Consider the following 18,125-nt stretch of genomic DNA (forward strand, 5'->3'; position numbering starts at 1 on the left):
TAGAGCAGGAAGAGGAAGAGGAGGAGGAAGTGGGAGGAGGGAGGAGGAAGAGGGAGAAGAAGAGGAGGAGGAAGAAGAGGAGGATGGGGAGGAAAAAGTAGAGGGGGAGGAGGAGGAGGAAGAGGGGAAGAGGAAGTAGGGGAGGAGGAAGAGGGAGAGGAAGAGGAGGAGGAAGTGGGGAGGAGGGATGAGGAAGAGGAGGAGGAAGAAGAGGAAGAAGAGGAGGATGGAGAGGAAAAAGTAGAGGGGAGAGGAGGAGGAGGAAGAGGGGAAGAGGAAGTAGAGGAGGCGGAGAGGGGGAGGAAGAGGAGGAGGAGGAAGTAGAGGAGGAGGAGGGAAAAGAAGAGGACAGGGAGGAAGGAGGGGGAGGAGAAGAAGGAAGAGGGGGAGGAGGAAGTAGAGGGGGGGAAGAGGGGGAGGAAGTGGGGAGGGGGAGGAGGAAGTAGAGGAGGAGGAAGAGGGGGAGGAGGAAGTAGAGCAGGAAGAGGAGAGGAGGAGGAGGAGGAAAGAGGAGGATGGGGAGGGAAAAAGTAGAGGGGGAGGAGGAGGAGGAAGAGGGGAAGAGGAAGTAGGGGAGGAGGAAGAGGGAGAGGAAGAGGAGGAGGAAGTAGAGGAGGAAGAAAAAGAAGAGGAGGACAGGGAGGAAGGAGGGGGTGGAGAAGAAGGAAGAGGGGGAGGAGGAAGTAGAGGGGGGAAGAGGGGAGGAAGTGGGGAGGGGGAGGAGGAAGTAGAGGAGGAGGAAGAGGGGGAGGAAGTGGCAGCCATGCTGTTTGGCAGCCATGCTGTGTCTCTCTTCCCCTGCCCCTCCCCCCAGATCCGGGAGCTGGTGCCGGAGTCCCAGGCCTACATGGACCTGCTGGCCTTTGAGCGGAAGCTGGACCAGACCATCATGCGGAAGCGGGTGGACATCCAGGAGGCCCTGAAGAGGCCCATGAAGGTGGGAGGGGCCGGCCCAACTAAACCCCCCTAGGGGGGGCTGCGGCTGCAGCCGTCTCCTCTTCCTCCCCCCTCCTCCCCCATCCTCTTCGGGGGGTGTAAGCGCTCCACCGGGCTTCTAACTCTTCCTGCACAGGGTGGGTGGGTGGTCCGCTCCAGGCCAGAGTTTTTGAGGAGGGTCTCCTCCCCCCTCAATGGAGCCTCCTGGGGCTCGGTAGGTCGGGGAGGTTGGGGTCCTCCCCCCCTTTGCAGCTGCCCGGGAAGGGAAGGATGGAGGATCTCCCGGTGGCCCTGACTGGGGGGGGGTGTTGTGTGTCTCTGCTCGGCCCGCAGCAAAAGCGGAAGCTGCGCCTCTACATCTCCAACACCTTCAACCCGGCCAAGTCGGACGCCGAGGACTCGGACGGCAGCATCGCCTCTTGGGAGCTGCGTGTGGAGGGCAAGCTGCTGGACGACGTAAGACGGGGCGTCCGGGGTGTGGGGGGGTGCTGGTGGGGGGGCAGGGGGGCACGGGCCAGGTGCCCCCACCAAAGGTGGCCAGCCTCTCCTGGGGCAGCGTGACGGGGTGGGGGGGGTGTGCTCCGTGGAGGCTGGGGTGGGGGTGGCCGGAGCCGGTGGGGAGGGGGAGGATCTGAGTCCATGGGGGGGCCTTGTCTTCTCCTGACGGGGCCATGTCCCCCCCACCCCCCACTCCACAGCTCAGCAAACAGAAGCGGAAGTTTTCCTCTTTCTTCAAGAGTTTGGTCATCGAACTGGACAAGGACCTCTACGGGCCGGACAATCATCTGGTCGAGGTAATGGGCTTGCCCCACCCCACCCCTCGCACCCTCCCCAGGCAGAAAGAAGGGGATGCCCCTCCTTTTTCCACCCGCTGCGTGTTTTGGGGGCTGGCGGAGGCAGAAAAAGCATGAGGGTCACGCGCGTGCTGGTGTGTGTGCGCGTGCGCTTGCTTCCATTTCCCCTCAACCTCCGTTCTCTTCCTGGAACGGGAAGTTGCCTGCCCTGCAGTCTTCCTCCCAGCCCCCGCTTTTCCATTTCTTCAACTCTCCTGTGTCTCCCCACCCCTATGTCCCCCCCACGGACAGCCCACCCTCTGCTAAGGTTTTCCCCGATTTGCCTCGCGTTTTGTGTAGCAACAGCAAAAGCAGTTGGACGTAAACGCCGATCCGCGCTGCTCTACGGCGCTTTCTGAGCGATTTACAGAGTCCGCCTCTGGCCGCCCCCCCCCCTTAAACAATCTGGGTCCTCATTTTACCGACCTGGGAAGGACGGAAGGCCGAGTTCGACCTTGAGCCGGTCCAGGATCGAACTGCTGGCGGTGGGAATGCAAAGTCGGCCTGCGACGCTGCGTTCTGGCCACCAGGGGGGGTCCCTCTTCTGCATATGCCCAGGGCCGCCCCCTCCACCAGCCTCCGTGGGTGGGAGGGTGAGACCCACAGCCACGGTTCTCCTGCTGGGGCAAGTGGGGAAAAGGAGCTTGGCCCGGCCTTGGGAAGAGTTTCCTTGGCCCACTTGGCCAGCCGGAGCGGCCACGTTTGCCCTCCTGGGGCCGGTGCAAAGGACCTCGGTTGGCGTGACCACAGTTGTTGGCTGACCACAATGGGAAAAGCCGAGATCCTGGATGGAGCCGATCCTGGGCTCCCTTCCTTGGAAGAGGCCTCGACTCCACCGTCTCTTTTCCACTCGCTTGGTGGCAGTCGTGACTCTCCCGCCTGTTTATTTTGGGATCACGCTGCGGCGGAGACTGGGGGCGTCCTGGCCCTTCTCTCTTGCGGGGCGCGGAAGTAGGCTTGCGGGCTGGAGGATAGGCCGAGATCTGGCCCAAGATGGAGCCGCCGCCTCCGCACGGGGTCTGAAGGGCCGACGACGGGCGGAAGCGGGAAAGGAGTGGTGGCGATCGCCAGTCTCGCTGCCGGCCTTCCTGATCGCTGGCAAGGCTGGTGGGAGTGGCACGCCCGGTCCCCAGAAGGCGGCTGGCCGATTCCCTGTCCCCGGTGTGATGGGCTGGCTTGGCCCAAGCCGCCTGCCCCCTTGGTGCCCCGTTGGAATTGGCAGGGCTCCGGAGGAAGCCCGTCGGGGACGCAGGTGGGCGCAGGGCCTAAGCGGACGAAGTATTGTTGGTGGCTGAGCAACTCGGGGTGGCGGCAGAAGCGCCGGGCCTCCGGGGCGGGCCAGGGTCTCCGTCTCAGGGCCACTCTTGCTTCTTTCCGGCAGTGGCACCGGACCCCCACCACCCAGGAGACGGACGGCTTCCAGGTGAAGAGACCGGGAGACGTCAGCGTGCGCTGCACTCTGCTGCTCATGCTGGACTACCAGGTGGGGGGAGTGGGATTCGGGGGCAGGCCTTCGGACCTCCTGGCGCCAAGCTGCCGAGTCACGGGGGGGGGGCTTGTCAGAACCGCTGAGCTGCGGCAGGGTGGTGGGGGGGAGGGAGGGAATATGCGGAAGGGAAGCTTGTGGTGACCCCGACTCCAGCTGGGCCACGTGCCAGCCAAACTGCTCTGCTCTCCCACTGCCGTGGTGCCCCCCCTCCTCCCCTCTCCCAGGGGCAAAGCCTTCCCCCCCCCAGGCACCCAGGTGCCACAGGAGAAATAAGCTGGATGCGTTTTAGAGGCAGCAGCCCACACCAGATCCCAGCCCCAAGGCCGCTGGGCAGCCTGGGGTCCTCCCTGTCGCTTCCCGTGGCACCAGGAGGGCAGCGGGGGGGGGAGGGAGGGAGAGAGACTGAGCTGTCCAGTGCCTGGTGTGTGTGTGGGGGGTCACCTGACCCTGTTTGGCAAAGGTTGGGGGGGGCTCTGGAAGCGGGCAGTGCAAGACACCCAAACTTTTTAGGGAAAGCTGCGGAGAGGCGCTGATAACTGCCCCTTCGGAGAATCCTGCAAGGAGTGGACCGTCCGCCCCCCCCCTCTCGGTCTGGATTCGGGCCTGGGTCTAGGACAGCCATGCTTGCACTCGCCGAAGACCCCCCCCCCCGGCAGGAGTGGGGTGGGAGGGGTAGGTCCTTCCTGGCTTCCCTTCCCAGACCCCTCCTTTGCGTGGTGCCTCTGTTTCCCCCCCCTCTCTGCCACTGGCTGCCAGGCGTGTGCCTTGAAGCCCAGAGCCAGGCAGAGAAGTGGGTGATGTGAGGGTCCCACCCATTCCCCCAAATTCCAGGGCCCCCGTTTGAAGAGCTTGGGGCCACTGTAGCTAAGCGTCGCTCGCCTCCCGAGTGGCCAACTACGGGTGTGCTGCCACAGGTGGGCCGGGCCTCAAGAGCTCCCGTGGCAGCCACACGTGGCCCAGAATGGCATAGGGGGGCGAGGGATGCGTCATAGGGTGTCCGCTGCTCCACGGGCTGCATCGGCCGTTGCTGGGCTTCTGGAGACCATCCAAGGTTGCCACCCGGGAAGCCCTCCATGCTCAGCCTTCCCCCCCCCCACCCGGCTGTTCCTGCCCATCGTCCCACCAGATCCAGCAGTGCCCACTCCCCCACCCCCCGTCAGGCCCAGGAAACAGGTGCCCCCTGTGGCAGGCCTTCCCCACCCCTGCCCCCTCCCAGGGACAGCCTCTCCCGGAGAGCTACAGAGCCCCAGTGCAGCTCCTGGAGGGCCCGGGAAAATCCCGCAAGGCAGGCCTGGGAAGGGGGCCGGGGTGAGACCCCAGCCTCTTTTTTTTCTTCCCGGGGAGGGGGGGTAAGTGGCATTGGAGCCAGCATTGCTCAACCTTTGACGCAGCACCTGTTCACGTACTTATCTAACGTCTGGGTCTCCGGAATATAACGAACGAACGAAAAAAAGGCGAATAAATAAAAGCTGCCTGCAAAGCGGGTGGGTGGGATTCCCCCGGGCGGCTTTCCCCGGACTGCACTGCGCAGCCGGACAAGAGAACGAGACCCCCGAGGAAGCCAAAGGGCATCCTTTACGGCAACGTACGATTTTAATTCACCGAAACGCAAGCTGCCCTCGAGCAGATCCGCCGAGGCAGCGGTGAGGGAGCCAGGCCGGGCAGATGAGCCGTTGGGGCAAAGGGGTCCCGGGGTCCCCGCTGGGAAGGATGGGGAGAGAGCTGCTGGCCCAACCCCTTTGCAAAAGGCAAGAGGCTGGAACTAAGCCTGCCAAATTTATTGACATAAAACAGAGCAAAACCAAACACGAACCATGAAACAGGAGCTATTCAAATGGTTGCCTTCAGCAAAACAGCCCTCCCACACATTCCCCTTTTAAACAGTTCTAGGCGTGGCTTCTCTCTGCCTCCTTCCGAGGTGCCCCATTGCCTTCCTCTGTTTACTCCTGATTGACTGCCTCCTGCGTCGGCCGTCCTTGAACAGGGCCAGCTGTGGGTCATCTTCATCCACGCTGTCAGGCTCACACAGCTGGGTCTGCGTAGTGACCAGATGAGAGGGGCCTGGCTGGGGGCTATCCTCTGCAGGCTCTTCAACACCCCCCTCCTCCTCCTCTGAATCGTCCGACCCAACTGCCGAACCCACAGGCTGACCCTGAATCACAACAGGCCGGGGTTGGGGTGGGGTGGGGGTTGGGCAGCCTCCCCAAAGCCCTCCAGCCTTTGGGCGTCAAAGGAGAGCCTCAGTTGCCCGAGGGGACGCGTGGCCTTTGCTCTCTGCCCGCAGCCTCCCCAGTTCAAGCTCGACCCCCGGCTGGCCCGCCTGCTGGGCATCCACACGCAGACCCGCTCGGCCATCATCCAGGCCCTCTGGCAGTACATCAAGACCAACAAGCTGCAGGATTCCCACGACAAGGAGTACATCAACTGCGACAAGTACTTCCAGCAGGTGAGCAGAAAGGGGAACCGGGGGAGGTGGAGGAGGGGCTGACTTGGACCCCCTGGGATTAATCTGGCCCTTTGCCCCGGACCCCCAAGATGGGGTCTCGGGGGGGGCAGGGCCATTGGGGAAACGGAGAAGCTGCTCGCTGGCTTGTAGTGGGAGGACAGGGCTGGTGTCCGGGTCGGGGGTCTCCGGGGGTTTGTGGAGGGGGGGACGGGACAGGGCCTCCCTCTGTACCTCTTGTCTCCCAGGTGCCCCGTCTTCCCTCTCGAGGAGGGCGGGCTGAGGGCCTCCAAGTTCCCCCACGTCAGAAGCCGGGTGGCAGGGCAGGGGTGCTCCCGGGGGTCCGAGGGTGTGGGGAGCTTCTCTCTTATACCCATGGGGGGGTGATGAGAGGGAGGGGTTTTGTCCACCCATCCCCTGTGAAGCCCGAGGTGGCCGGTGAGAGCAAGGCCTCTTTCACGCCACCCCTCACCCCTACCCCGGTGCTGCTCCTGAAGCCGTGGCATCGTTTGGGAGACCTTTCCACGCTTGAGGGAAGCCTGGCAGGGACTTCCTGTGTGTGTGTGTGTGTGTGTGTGTGTGTGTTTGTGTGTGTGTGTGTTTGTGTGGGTCTGTGTGTGGGGGGGTCCACTTGGGGGCAAGGAAGAAAAGAGGGCAGGAGACATCCCCACACACACCCCGGGCAGAGCGAGGAGAGAGGTCAGCTGGCCGCCTCTGGGCTGCCGGGCTCAGAGCGAGCGACACAGAGGGGCCGACCCCGAGGTTCTGCCCAGCCCCCTCCCGAGACGGACCTGGGGGGCGCCGACCGAGAGAGCCGGGGAGGGAGAGGGCCGGGGAGCGGGGGAAACCCTGCTCACCCTGGCCGGTTCTCTGGCCGGGAAGAGGGCGAACGTCACTGACCGTCGTCCCGCCCGTTGCCGTTTCAGATCTTTGACTGCTCCCGGCTGAAGTTCTCCGAGATCCCGCAGCGGCTGACGAATCTGCTGCTCCCGCCGGATCCCATTGTGATCAACCACATCATCAGGTCCGCTCGCCCGGAGGGAGGGCCGTCCGGGGTCTGCTCGCTTGGCGCCCCTCGTGGCACCCCCGCCAGCCTCTTTTGGGGTGGGGAGTCCTCCGCAGGAAGGGTGCTGATGCTCCAGGCTCTCTCCCCCACCCACCCCCACCCTCCAGCGTGGACCCCAATGACCAGAAGAAGACGGCCTGCTATGACATTGACGTGGAGGTCGAGGACCCCCTGAAAGGGCAGATGAGCAGCTTCCTGCTCTCCACCGCCAACCAGCAGGAGATCACCGCCCTGGACAACAAGGTGCCGCCAGACGGGCTGGGGCGGAGGGAGTGCGGAGGAGGCCAGCAGCTTAGACGGCTGCGTCAGGCTAGGTTCCCGTCTGGCCGTTACGGGGCTATAAACAACTCAAAGGCCCTGAATATCCCTAATATTCCTCCCACATGACACCAACCCTGCGAGGTGGGCCTGAAGGTCTCCTCTCTGCAGCCTTTTTATCCAAGCGGCCACTTTCCAGCGTTGGGGGGGGTGGGGTGGGGTTGCAGGGCAGGTTGAGGGGAGGCTTCCTCCCCCGCTTTGGCCTTTTGGGGCTGCCCCAGAGATCCCTGACCGGGGTGAAAGCCCAACGTTTTGTGAACAAGTGAGACGCCAGCGGGCCTAAACCGCCCCCCCCACCGACTTTACTGCTGGGCCTGGGCATCTGCTGAGAGGCACCACGGGCTGCTTCCGGCCACCTATGCCAGCCGCTTCCTGAGGCTGCCCAGAAATTCCCGTTTCCTGTTTGGGTCACCAGTTTGACCTGCTGGACGGATGACCGGGGTGGTGATGGTGAAGGGGGGAAATGCTTTTGTGCCCTGGGGGGGCAGGCAGTCCCATCTTGAACCCTCTGGTGGGGTGGGGGGGAAGACTGTGAGTGCCCTGCCAGCCTAACAAGTGGGGGGGAGACAGTGGGTGCGAGGGGGGGGCTGCCGAAGCCAGCGGGGTTCTCCGCTCCGGTCCGTCCTGCAGATCCACGAGACCATCGAGTCCATCCACCAGCTGAAGATCCAGAGAGACTTCATGCTGAGCTTCTCCAGAGACCCCAAGGGCTACATCCAGGACCTCCTCCGCTCCCAGAGCAGGGACCTCAAGGTGGGTCATCCCCCGCGCACCGGGGCCCCGAGCCGGGACGGGATACCGAGGGCCGCCGGGCGTTGCTACGCTTGGACCGGTGGTGGCGAACCTATGGCAGGCGTGCCAGAGGCGGCGCTCCGAGCTGTGTTGGTTGGCACGCTCGCCAACAACACCAGCAGCAGGTCCACTGGGCCACCACTGCCGCCCGGCACAAAGGAGAGCGAAGCGGCCGACTAGCCAGGTCGAGTAGAGGTGGCAGAGCAGAGGTCACCAAACCGTTGTCGATCAGTAGACTGGAAGAAAAGGCAGGGGGAAGCCTTTTATTAAACGCAGGGGCGGGAGCACGCACGCAGTGCAAATGGGGCGGGGCTAGTGCCTGCGTGAGACTCACTAGCCCTGCCCCGTTCTCGCGGGCTGCAGCCCCTTCTATCTGCACCCCGCAGCGTGGCGGTGGCTGTTTTTGCGGCCTTGCAGCACGGTGGCCCATTTTTGCGGGGCCCCCCCCCGGGTTTTGTGTGCCAGAGGCGGCACTCCCTGCTTCACCCCCACCCACCCACCCGAAGGCACCACAATGCTGAGGCGCCCCTGGCACTTTGCGACAAATAAGTGGGTTTTGGTTGCGGTTTGGGCACTCGGTCTCTAAAAGGCTTGGACCTTCGGCCTTGGTGGGGGGGGGCTGGCCTGCCACCCCAGAGACCCCTGGCTGCTTTTTGCTCCTCCCTTCGCTCCAGGGGCAGCACGAGCACAGGGGGCTTTCGAGCCAGGGTAGGGGGGAGGAGAGCCGGGGAAGTGGGGGGTCTCCAGAGGGCTGGCAGGTCAGCGTAACCGAAAAACAGCCCCGGCTTCCCTCAGCTAGCGGTGAAGGCTCTCGGGTGCGTGAGGAGGTTCGTTCTCGGGAGGAAGAAGCGGCCAGGCGGATGAGTCTCCGGGTCCCGGAAGGCAAAGAGGAAGGTTGAGGGAAATGGGGTGGGCATGGCGGGAAACCGAGGCAGGCTCAGAAATTACAGAAGTAATTCTGCAGGCAGCCGGAACGGCCCCCGTCAGCGACCAGGAAAGTCTTCCCGGTCTCCCGGGTGGGGGGAAGGGAGGGAAGGGAAACTGGGGGGAGTTGGCAGAGTGTTCTAGAACAGCCATGCACGTAGTCCTCGCTTAATGACCGATCGTTCAAAGTTACGTTGCCCGATCCCAGCTTACGTATGAGCCGTTTGTGGAATTATGGCTGCCTCCACACCCACCCCACCCCCCATCGAGAAGTCACACGACTGCATTTTGGGGTGACTGTCTTGCGTTTACCACCAGGTGCAGAGACCCGAATCCCCCTGAGCCTGAGGCACAAAGCTTGATGCGTTTTCCGTGCCGGAGAATGTGGCTCGCTTAATGACACAGTAACTCACTTTACGATTGTCGTAAAACGGTTGTGGAGTCAAGTCAGGCCACAGGGTGACTGGCTTAACGACCGCAGTGGCTTGCCATTGAGCTCCCAGGTTCTGTCCTGGTCCTTAAGTGAGGACTACTGAGCTGAGAGTCAGAGGGTTGGGAGGGACCGCAGCCGTGACCGTAGGGTGGCAGCCATGCCCTCCTGGCCAGAGAGATCCCCGGCTTTGTTTGAGGGTCTCCGGTGTTGAAGCCCCCCTCCCGAAGCGTTCCCCCCCCCCACCTGGCCGGGACCTGCCTCCTCCTGGATGGCCTGGGGAATTTCCCTTTGCAAAGCTTGGGTCCCTTCCTCCTCTTCCTCCTCCTCCTCTTCCTCCTCTTCCTCTTCCACCTCCTCTACTTCCTCCTCCTCCTTCTCTTCCTCCTCCCCCTTTACTTCCTTCTCCTCTCTACTTCCTCTTCTTCGTCCTTGGTGGAGCAGTGGGCTGATGCCTCCTTAAGTAACCCCAGCTGCCTGCAATTAGTGCAGGTTCGAGTCCCACCAGGCTCAAGGTTGACTCAGCCTTCCGTCCTTCCGAGGTAGGTAAAATGAGGACCCAGATTGTTGGGGGAAATAAGCTGACTTTGTAATAATGCCGCTTGGGGGGGGGCAAAAGCCCTAATAAGCAGGCATATACATAGAATGAAGGCTATTGCTAAGCACATTGGTTTGTGCGTTAGATTGTAAGCCGCCTTGAGTCTTCGGAGAAGGGCGGGATATAAATGGGATTTTATAAAAAATAAAAAAAATATTTCCTACTACTACTACTTCCTCCTGATCCTCTACTTCTACTTCTCTTCCTCTACTTCTTCTTCCTCCTCCTCTATTTCCTCCTCCTTCTCTTCTTCCTCTACTTCTTCTATTTCCTCTACTTCTTCCTCTAATTCCTCCTTCTCTATTTCCTACTACTACTTCCTCCTCCTCTACGTCCTCCTCCTCCTTCTCTTCTTCCTCCTCTACTTCCTTTTCCACTTTCTCCATTTCCTACTACTTCCTCCTCTACTTCCTCTTCCTCCTCTTCCTCCTTCTCTTCCTCTCCCTCATCTAATTCCTCCTCTTCTACTTCCTCCTCCTCTTCTTCCTCTTCTGCTTCTCCTCTTCCTCAATTCCTCTTCCTCCTCTCCTTCCTCTTCCTCCTCTAATTCCTCCTCCTCTTCTACTTCTTCTTCTTCCTCCTCTATTTCCTCCTACTTCCTCTTCATCTTCTCTTCCACTTCTTCCTCCTCCTCTACCTCCTCCTCTACTTCTTCCTCCTCTATTTCCTCCTCCTCCTCCTCCTCCTCCTGGGTCAGGATAGGGCAGAGGACCAGTCCGGCCCCCTTCTTCTCTGGAGCAGCTCCCCGGGCCTCGGAAGACTACGTCGCCCTCAGGCTGCCTCTCCTTTAGGGCTGGGATTTGACCGGTGGGCCTCTCCCCTCTCCTCCTTCACTGCCCTTTCCGGCCTCTCGACTTCTCCTCCTCCCGTGGTGGGGAGAGACAGGGCGGCCCAGGCTGGAGAGGAGCGGTCCTTTCCTGGGCGCCTTGACTCTCTGGCCCTGCTAACGCGGCCTGGGCGACCGGCTCCTCCCTCTCGACCACTATTGATGCTCCATCTGTGCTCCTCCAGGAGACTCGCATCGCTCTTGCTGCGGCTGCTGCCACCACCGCCGAGCTGACCCCCACCTCTTTTCCATCGCGTCCCTTTGACTTCGGGGCTGGAGCGTTCACCTCTTGCCATCCATCAATACATCCATTGGTTCATTCATCCATACATACATACATACATACATTGGTTCATTCATTCATTCATCCATCCATCCATCCATTGGTTCATCCATCCATCCATCCATCCATCCATTGGTTCATTCATTCATCCATCCATCCATCCATTGGTTCATTCATTCATCCATCCATCCATCCATTGGTTCATCCATCCATCCATCCATCCATTGGTTCATTCATCCATCCATCCATCCATCCATCCATTGGTTCATTCTTTCATCCATCCATCCATCCATTGGTTCATTCATTCATCCATCCATCCATCCATCCATTGGTTCATTCATCCATCCATCCATTGGTTCAATCATCCATCTATCCATCCATCCATCCATTGGTTCATTCATTGATCCATCCATCCATCCATTGGTTCATTCATCCATCCATCCATTGGTTCATTCTTTCATCCATCCATCCATCCATTGGTTCAATCATCCATCTATCCATCCATCCATTGGTTCATTTTTTCATCCATCCATCCATTGGTTCATTCATTCATCCATCCATCCATTGGTTTAATCATCCATCTATCCATCCATCCATTGGTTCATTCTTTCATCCATCCATCCATCCATCCATCAATCCATCCATTGGTTCATTCACCCATCCATCCATCCATACATACATACATCCATTGGTTCATTCATTCATCCATCCATCCATCCATTGGTTCATCCATCCATCCATCCATCCATCCATCCATTGGTTCATCCATCCATCCATCCATTGGTTCATTCATTCATCCATCCATCCATCCATTGGTTCATCCATCCATCCATCCATCCATCCATCCATCCATCCATCCATTGGTTCATTCATCCATCCATTGGTTCATTCATTCATCCATCCATCCATCCATTGGTTCATTCATTCATCCATCCATCCATCCATCCATTGGTTCATTCATTCATCCATCCATCCATCCATTGGTTCATTCTTTCATCCATCCATCCATCCATCCATTGGTTCATTCTTTCATCCATCCATCCATCCATCCTTTCTTCCCTTTGACCGAGGCTGAGGTCCACTTTATCCAAAGCCTTTCCGAAGTCTCGGGACACTGAACTCCTTCCCTTCCCATCTAATCTAGTCAGAAGAAAAAAGTGTCTCACAAGCTGCTGGCTTCTAGTCTCTCTCTCTCTTTCTCACACACACACACACACAAGCCCCGTCTTAGTGCTGAGTGATCTTTCCCAGGCGCCACCCATCAAGGCAACCGGTGCATTCCGGATTCTCTGGGTCCTCAGCTCCACGTCTTCCCTTCTCCTTCGCTCTTTTGGGGTGCGGGGACGTGGTGGATCGGGCCCGCCTCGTTCGGGCGCAGCTTCCCCCTTGGGCTCAGGCAGAGTCTCTCTCTTCGGTCTGGTGTCCCGTCCCCCCGCTTTCTTCCTGCCCTCGCTTAACCATCTCTCTCTCCTCCCCCGACCTCTTGGCTTGATCATTCAAAGCCGTTCGGCCACCTGACCGTTGCGTGGCAACGGAAAGTTTCGGAGCTCAGCTTGTCCCGGGAGGTCTGGTCGCCCACCACCTCCTGATCGAGAGCAGAAGCCCCCCCCCCAAGATCGAGGCCTCCGCCGATCCTGCCTCCCTTTCCTGCTTCTGTTTTCTGCCCATGGATGGAAGGGGGGTGGGCAGTGGGGGGGGAGGCAAAATGGCGGATTCCGGAGGGGAGGGCTACATCAACCGCCTAAACCAGAGCACCCCTTCCAACCTTTCGGGCACCAGGGACCGGTTCCGCAGGGAGAGATTTTTTCCCGCGGCCTGGCGGGCGTGTGGTTTTTGTGTGCTGCCTGCATCTCGCAGATGGGGCTTTGCTCGTTGGCGCGGACCGGTGGCTGGCGTGCCACGACCCGCTACTGGTCCGCAGACCGGAGGTTGGGGATCCCTGACTTAGGAAACTTACTTCGTGCTTAATTAAGCTTCCTTCCCCGGGAGTAAAAGTATATCACCACGCTTCTTTGAGGAAAAAACACGTACCGTAGCCCAGCTCAGGGAAACGGGGGTGGGTGGGGAGGCACCCCAGAGCAGCCCAAACGAGGCTGGCTCTGCACTTTGGGGCACCCCAGAGAAACTCCCCTTCCTCCTCTGGAGGGCGCCCTTGGGAGGCTGCTATCATGTCGGCCCCCTGTAGGTGGGACTGTTCTGTACCAGCCTGCTACCGGCCCTGCAGCAAAAGCAGGGACAACCCCTTTACAAACGGCAAGAGGCTGGAATAAAGCCTGCCAAATTTATTAACATAAAACAGAGCAAGACAAGACACCAACCATGAAACAGGAGCTATGAAACAGGAACTAATCAAGCGGTTGCCTTCAGCAAACCAGCCCTCCCACACATTCCCTTTAAACACAGTTCAGGACGTGGCCTCTCTCTGCCTCCTTCCGAGGTGCCCCATTGCCTTCCTCTGTTTACTCCTGATTGACTGCCTCCTGCGTCGGGCGTCCTTGAACAGGGCCAGCTGTGGGTCATCTTCATCCACGCTGTCAGGCTCACACAGCTGGGTCTCCGTCGTGACCAGGTGGGAGGGGCCCGGCTGAGGGCTCTGCGGAGCCTCAAGGCCATCATCAGCAAGCTCTTCAACACCCCCCTCCTCCTCCTCTGAGTCGTCCGACCCAACTGCCGAACCCACAGGCTGACCCTGAATCACAACAGGGACCTGGAATTGTAGACCGTTAGGTCGGGCTTCTAATCCAACCTCCCACCCATCCCGACTCTCCGGGAGCCTCCTCCCATCCTGTGATAAATGGCCGCCTGGTATTTTGAGAGCTTCGAGTGACGGGACCCCTCCACCGTTCCTGGATGGAGGCCGTCCCATTGCTGAATGGCCACCCCAGTCCAAGCCTGCGGGGACCACGGAGAAGAAATCCATCTTGTCTTCCTTGGGACATCCCTCCGTGCGTTGGGAGACACACACACACACCGGTCCTTCGAGGGTTCCCCGTAGGGGCCACTCCTTTAAGCCCCCTCACCCTCTTGGTCATAGCCCCTCGCCTCTGAAGGTTTGTTCCTGCCCCTTTTGAACTGTGGTGGCTGGACTTGGAGAGCGGGTGGGTCCGAGCGGGCTCCAAGCCAGGGCAGGGCAAAGAGGAGCACGGTCCGAGCGCGGGACAGTTCTCCGAAGAGGAACGACCACAGTCCGAGCCAGAGGCCACCCAGCCCGGAGCAGGAGAGCTGCCCTCTCCCCTCCCGTGAGGCTGGCAAGATTCTCCTTCTTGGGCAAAAGCAGAGAGAAGGGTGCACTTTGACTGAGTTAGCCCCACTGTCGCTCTTGGGCTGGGCCCGACCCGTTTACTCGCTGTGTTGTTGTTGTTGTTGTTAGTTGCGAAGTCGTGTCCAACCCATCGCGACCCCACGGACCACGTTCCTCCAGGCCTTCCTCTCCTCCGCCATCTTCTGGAGTCCCTTTAAGCTCACGCCTCATTCAGTGACTCCATCCAGCCACCTCCTTCTCCGTCGTCCCCTTCTTCTCTCGCCCTACACCTTTCCCAGCATGAGGCTCTTCTCCAGTGAGTCTTTCCTTCTCATCGGGTGGCCAAAGGATTTGAGTGTCCACTTCAGGAACTGGCCTTCTAAAGATCAGTCAGGGTTGATCTCCTCTAGGACTGACCGGTTTGAACGACTTGTGGTCCGAGGGACTCGCAGGAGTCTTCTCCAGCACAAGAGTTTGAAGGCCTTGATTCTCTGGCGTTCGTCCTTTCTTGTGGTCCAGCTTTTGCAGCCATACATTGCAACTGGGAAGACCACACGGCCTTGACTATTCGCACTTTTGTTGGCCGGGTGATGTCTCTGCTTTTTAGTGTGCTGTCTAGGTTTGCCATGGCTTTCCTCCCCAGGAGCAAGCGTCTTTTAATTTCTTGGCTGCAGTCCCCGTCTGCGGTGATCTTGGAGCCCAGAGAAATAAAATCTGCCACTACCTCCATTTCTTCCCCATCTATTTGCCAGGAATTGAGAGGGCAAATTGATCTTGCTGTGTAGCTCCCGTTAATGGTTCCCCAGGTGAGGAGGAGGAGGAGGAGGAGGAGTGAAAGATGAGGTAGAGGTGCCACCTCCTTGCCACCCCGTTCCCATTTCACTTCTTCAACCTTGCAGCAGACCTACAGATGTTTCATTTTTCCTGTGTTTTTGAACTTCTCTCCCTTCTGGGCAGTTCCTGCGAGCTGGAGTTCATTGCTGAAGAACCCGGCCATTTTGGGGGAAACCCCATGGCTCCTTCTCCCATTTTCCCGTCCGGTTCCCCCGCCCGACTCTCCTTCAGGACTTTGCCTGCCTCCTTCCAGACGCTGCCCTTCCCCGCTCGGCACCTGGGGCTCTCGCCCCCGGCCCATCCTTCCTCTGGAGTCCAGCACGGACTCCGGGCTCCTTGACCCCTGGGGGGGGTCAGCCTCGCTTCTGTAGGCTCTCGGGGGCCGACGAGGTCCACAACGTCACATAGGCCTGACTTTGTCTTTCTGGCGCCTGAAACCGTGGCGAGCCAAGGCAGAACTCAGCGACGCCTCTGAAATGCCTTCGCTGTGTCCCAGCATGCCATGTGTCTCCGCAGGGTCCGTGCCCATTGAGGCGCCGGAGAATCACCCCTCATTTCCCGGAGCACAGTTACGGCCCCGGCGTGCATTTTGGGGCTGCCTCCCTTCTGGTCCGCTGCATTCAGAGCGCCCCGGGCCTCCCCTCCCTCATGCCAAGCAGACTCTCCTGGGGTCCCGGGTCTGCTCAGGAGCTTCGGGGGAAGCTCTGGCTGGGGTGGGGAGGGGGCAGCCACGGGGAGGTGGAATTGTCGGTTTCTTTCCCCCGCAGAGACTCAGAGGGAGCCTGTTTGGGCTCAGCCGCTCACGGGCCCTTCTCTCCTGGCAGGTCATGACGGACGTGGTGGGGAACCCGGAGGAGGAGCGGAGGGCAGACTTCTACCAGCAGCCTTGGTCCCAGGAGGCCGTCAGCAGATACTTCTACTGCAAGGCAAGGCAGTGGGGTGGGGGGGTGGGGGGCCTTGAGACCCCTTCTCCTGGGGCCCAGAAGCTCCTGCAGCCTGACCAACTGCTTCTTTCCCCCCCATTCCTTCTTTCAGATCCAGCAGCGCCGGCAAGAGTTGGAACAGTCTCTGGGGGTCCGCAACACATAAATGTCTGCCAGCCGAGTCTTCCCCCCGTTCCCCCCCCACTCCACCGTTCCATCAAGCATGGACTTTTCTGTGTTCCATCACCCGACCCCCCCTACACACACACACACACCCCAACGGAGAATGGACCGGCTCCGTGATCAGCCTGGGGGAGCCCACCACAGCACCAGCATCACCAGCTATACAGTCTGCCTCACACACACACACCCGCCTCCCCGCTCTCCTCCTCCTCCTCCTCGGCTCAGGACCAGGCGAGACCTCTCCCCGTCACAGAGACCGTTGTGTGGGCTGCGCAGAGGGAAGCGAGAGGCTGTGGCCCACCGTCCAGACCAAGGGCGGACGGCCTGCCCCCTTGGCGCCTCCGTGCCCAGGCTGCCGGTTTGGGGATTTCACGGTGCCCATTCGCCACAAAATGTCTCGGCCACCATCAGAGCCGGCTGTAGAATGAGATCCGCGACACATCCCAGTGTGGGCTGCGTGAAGCCAACCAACCACACGCGACCGGGTGCGACACTGGGGGGGATCCTGCGACGGCCCCAGAAGTTCGGTGAATCGGTGAACGGCAGCTTCTTCCGGGACACATCCCACTGTGGGCTGCATGAAGCTAACCAACCACGCGCGACCGGGTGCGACGGCTGGGAGGGGCCGTCTGCTGCGTGGGGCAGCCCGGCATGGGGAAAGGGGGTTCTCAGCAGCAGCCCCTGAGAGATCCAGAGGCTGGTGACCCTCTTCACAGTAGGTCCAGGAGGCCCAATTTACCACAGAGCCACGGAGCTCTGCCTGCCTGTCCCCCAGGTGGGCCCTGCCCGGATCATGGCACCTCCCAAGGCAGCAGAGGAAGGGAAACACACAGACACACACAAACAGACACACACACACACACACTTGGGATTCCCCTGAGCCTTTGGGAATCAGCTTGGATCCCTGGGGAGCCTGCCGTGACCAGCCATCGGGTCCCCTTGGAGCTGTTGCACCCTGCAGGCTCTGTGTGTGTGTGTGTGTGTGTGTGTGTGTGTGTGCCAAGCTGGATGCTGCCAAGGGACGAGGGGGGGGGGAGAGAAAGGAGGCAGAGGCTGCCAACTGCGCCCCCCCAAGAAGAGGGAGGTGGGAAAGGGCAGGAAGGCAGCCGAGAGCCAGCACCATTCCCGTCCCGTGCAAGATGGGGGTGGGTGGGTGGGTCAGGCGAGCCGGTGTCTGTCCCTCCGTCCGTCCGTGTCTCTCTTCCAGCGTCCTCAACCCCACGGAGGTCGGAAAGGAAAGCAGAGGTGGCCAGACGAGGGCTTCCGTGGAGGTGGCCGATGGCTCCTAGTGACCCCTCCACCCCACGGGGGGGAGGGGGGGCAGCGGCTGGGTGCTTTGGATCGGAATCGGTGACCCCGGCCTCCCGGTTGGCTAGCACCCGACCCGAGGCAGCCTCTGTTCTGGCTTATCTGCCCTGAATCCCCATGGAGGGAGAGGGTGGGGTGGGGTGGGGGTGGGCAGCGTTGGAAATCAAGGAAGTACTGGCCTTCCTCTTCCTCCTCCTCTTCCTCCTCCTGTGCGGAACAGGCCTCTTGAATGAAAAGGGCCAGGTGTCATTCCCCCCCCTGTACACCTGAGCCCCTCCTCCTCCCCTCCTCATTGGAGGGGCTGGGACTGAAAGGGTCAGGGGAGCCTGGGGGGGTGGGGGAGAGCCGTCCCCACGGCCGCCCCTGCGGAGGGGGGGTGTCAATTCACCCTGTCTGTTTTTAGCACAGGAGTGTGTCTCTCTTCGGCCGCTTTCTGGTGGTGGGGGTGGGGGGACGGACACCCGGTCCCTGGGCTGAGAGGGAATCACAGGTCCCATGTTCCACCACCCGCACCCACCCCTCCACCCCCACCCCCCCACCGTGGCCGCCGTCTCTTTGTCGTTTGGTGCCGAGTGATTTGTAGGACAGCCTTTCAATAATAATAATAATAATAATAAAAAAGAGCCTCGTTTGGTTTTGCGTCTCTTTCATCCCTTTATTGGGCAGGGTGGGGTCCCTCCGGGCGGGAGCAGCCGCAG

General features: G+C 60.3%; 1 protein-coding gene across 1 annotated transcript in view; it reads left to right on the top strand.

Moving 5' to 3' along the window:
* The window catches only part of SMARCD3 (SWI/SNF related BAF chromatin remodeling complex subunit D3), a 31,009-nt gene extending 12,963 nt beyond the window's left edge, over window positions 1-18,046 (top strand). Inside the window, 10 exon segments of the mRNA XM_081344976.1 lie at window positions 778-937; window positions 1,270-1,392; window positions 1,635-1,730; window positions 3,151-3,252; window positions 5,543-5,704; window positions 6,628-6,725; window positions 6,875-7,010; window positions 7,716-7,838; window positions 15,838-15,939; window positions 16,049-18,046. Coding sequence (XP_081201102.1) covers window positions 778-937; window positions 1,270-1,392; window positions 1,635-1,730; window positions 3,151-3,252; window positions 5,543-5,704; window positions 6,628-6,725; window positions 6,875-7,010; window positions 7,716-7,838; window positions 15,838-15,939; window positions 16,049-16,102 — 1,156 coding nt within the window. The 3' untranslated portion in view covers window positions 16,103-18,046.
* The last annotated feature ends 79 nt before the right edge of the window (window positions 18,047-18,125 follow it).

This window comes from Vipera berus, assembly GCF_964194415.1.
Source record: "Vipera berus genome assembly, chromosome: Z".
Lineage (NCBI taxonomy): Eukaryota > Metazoa > Chordata > Lepidosauria > Squamata > Viperidae > Vipera > Vipera berus.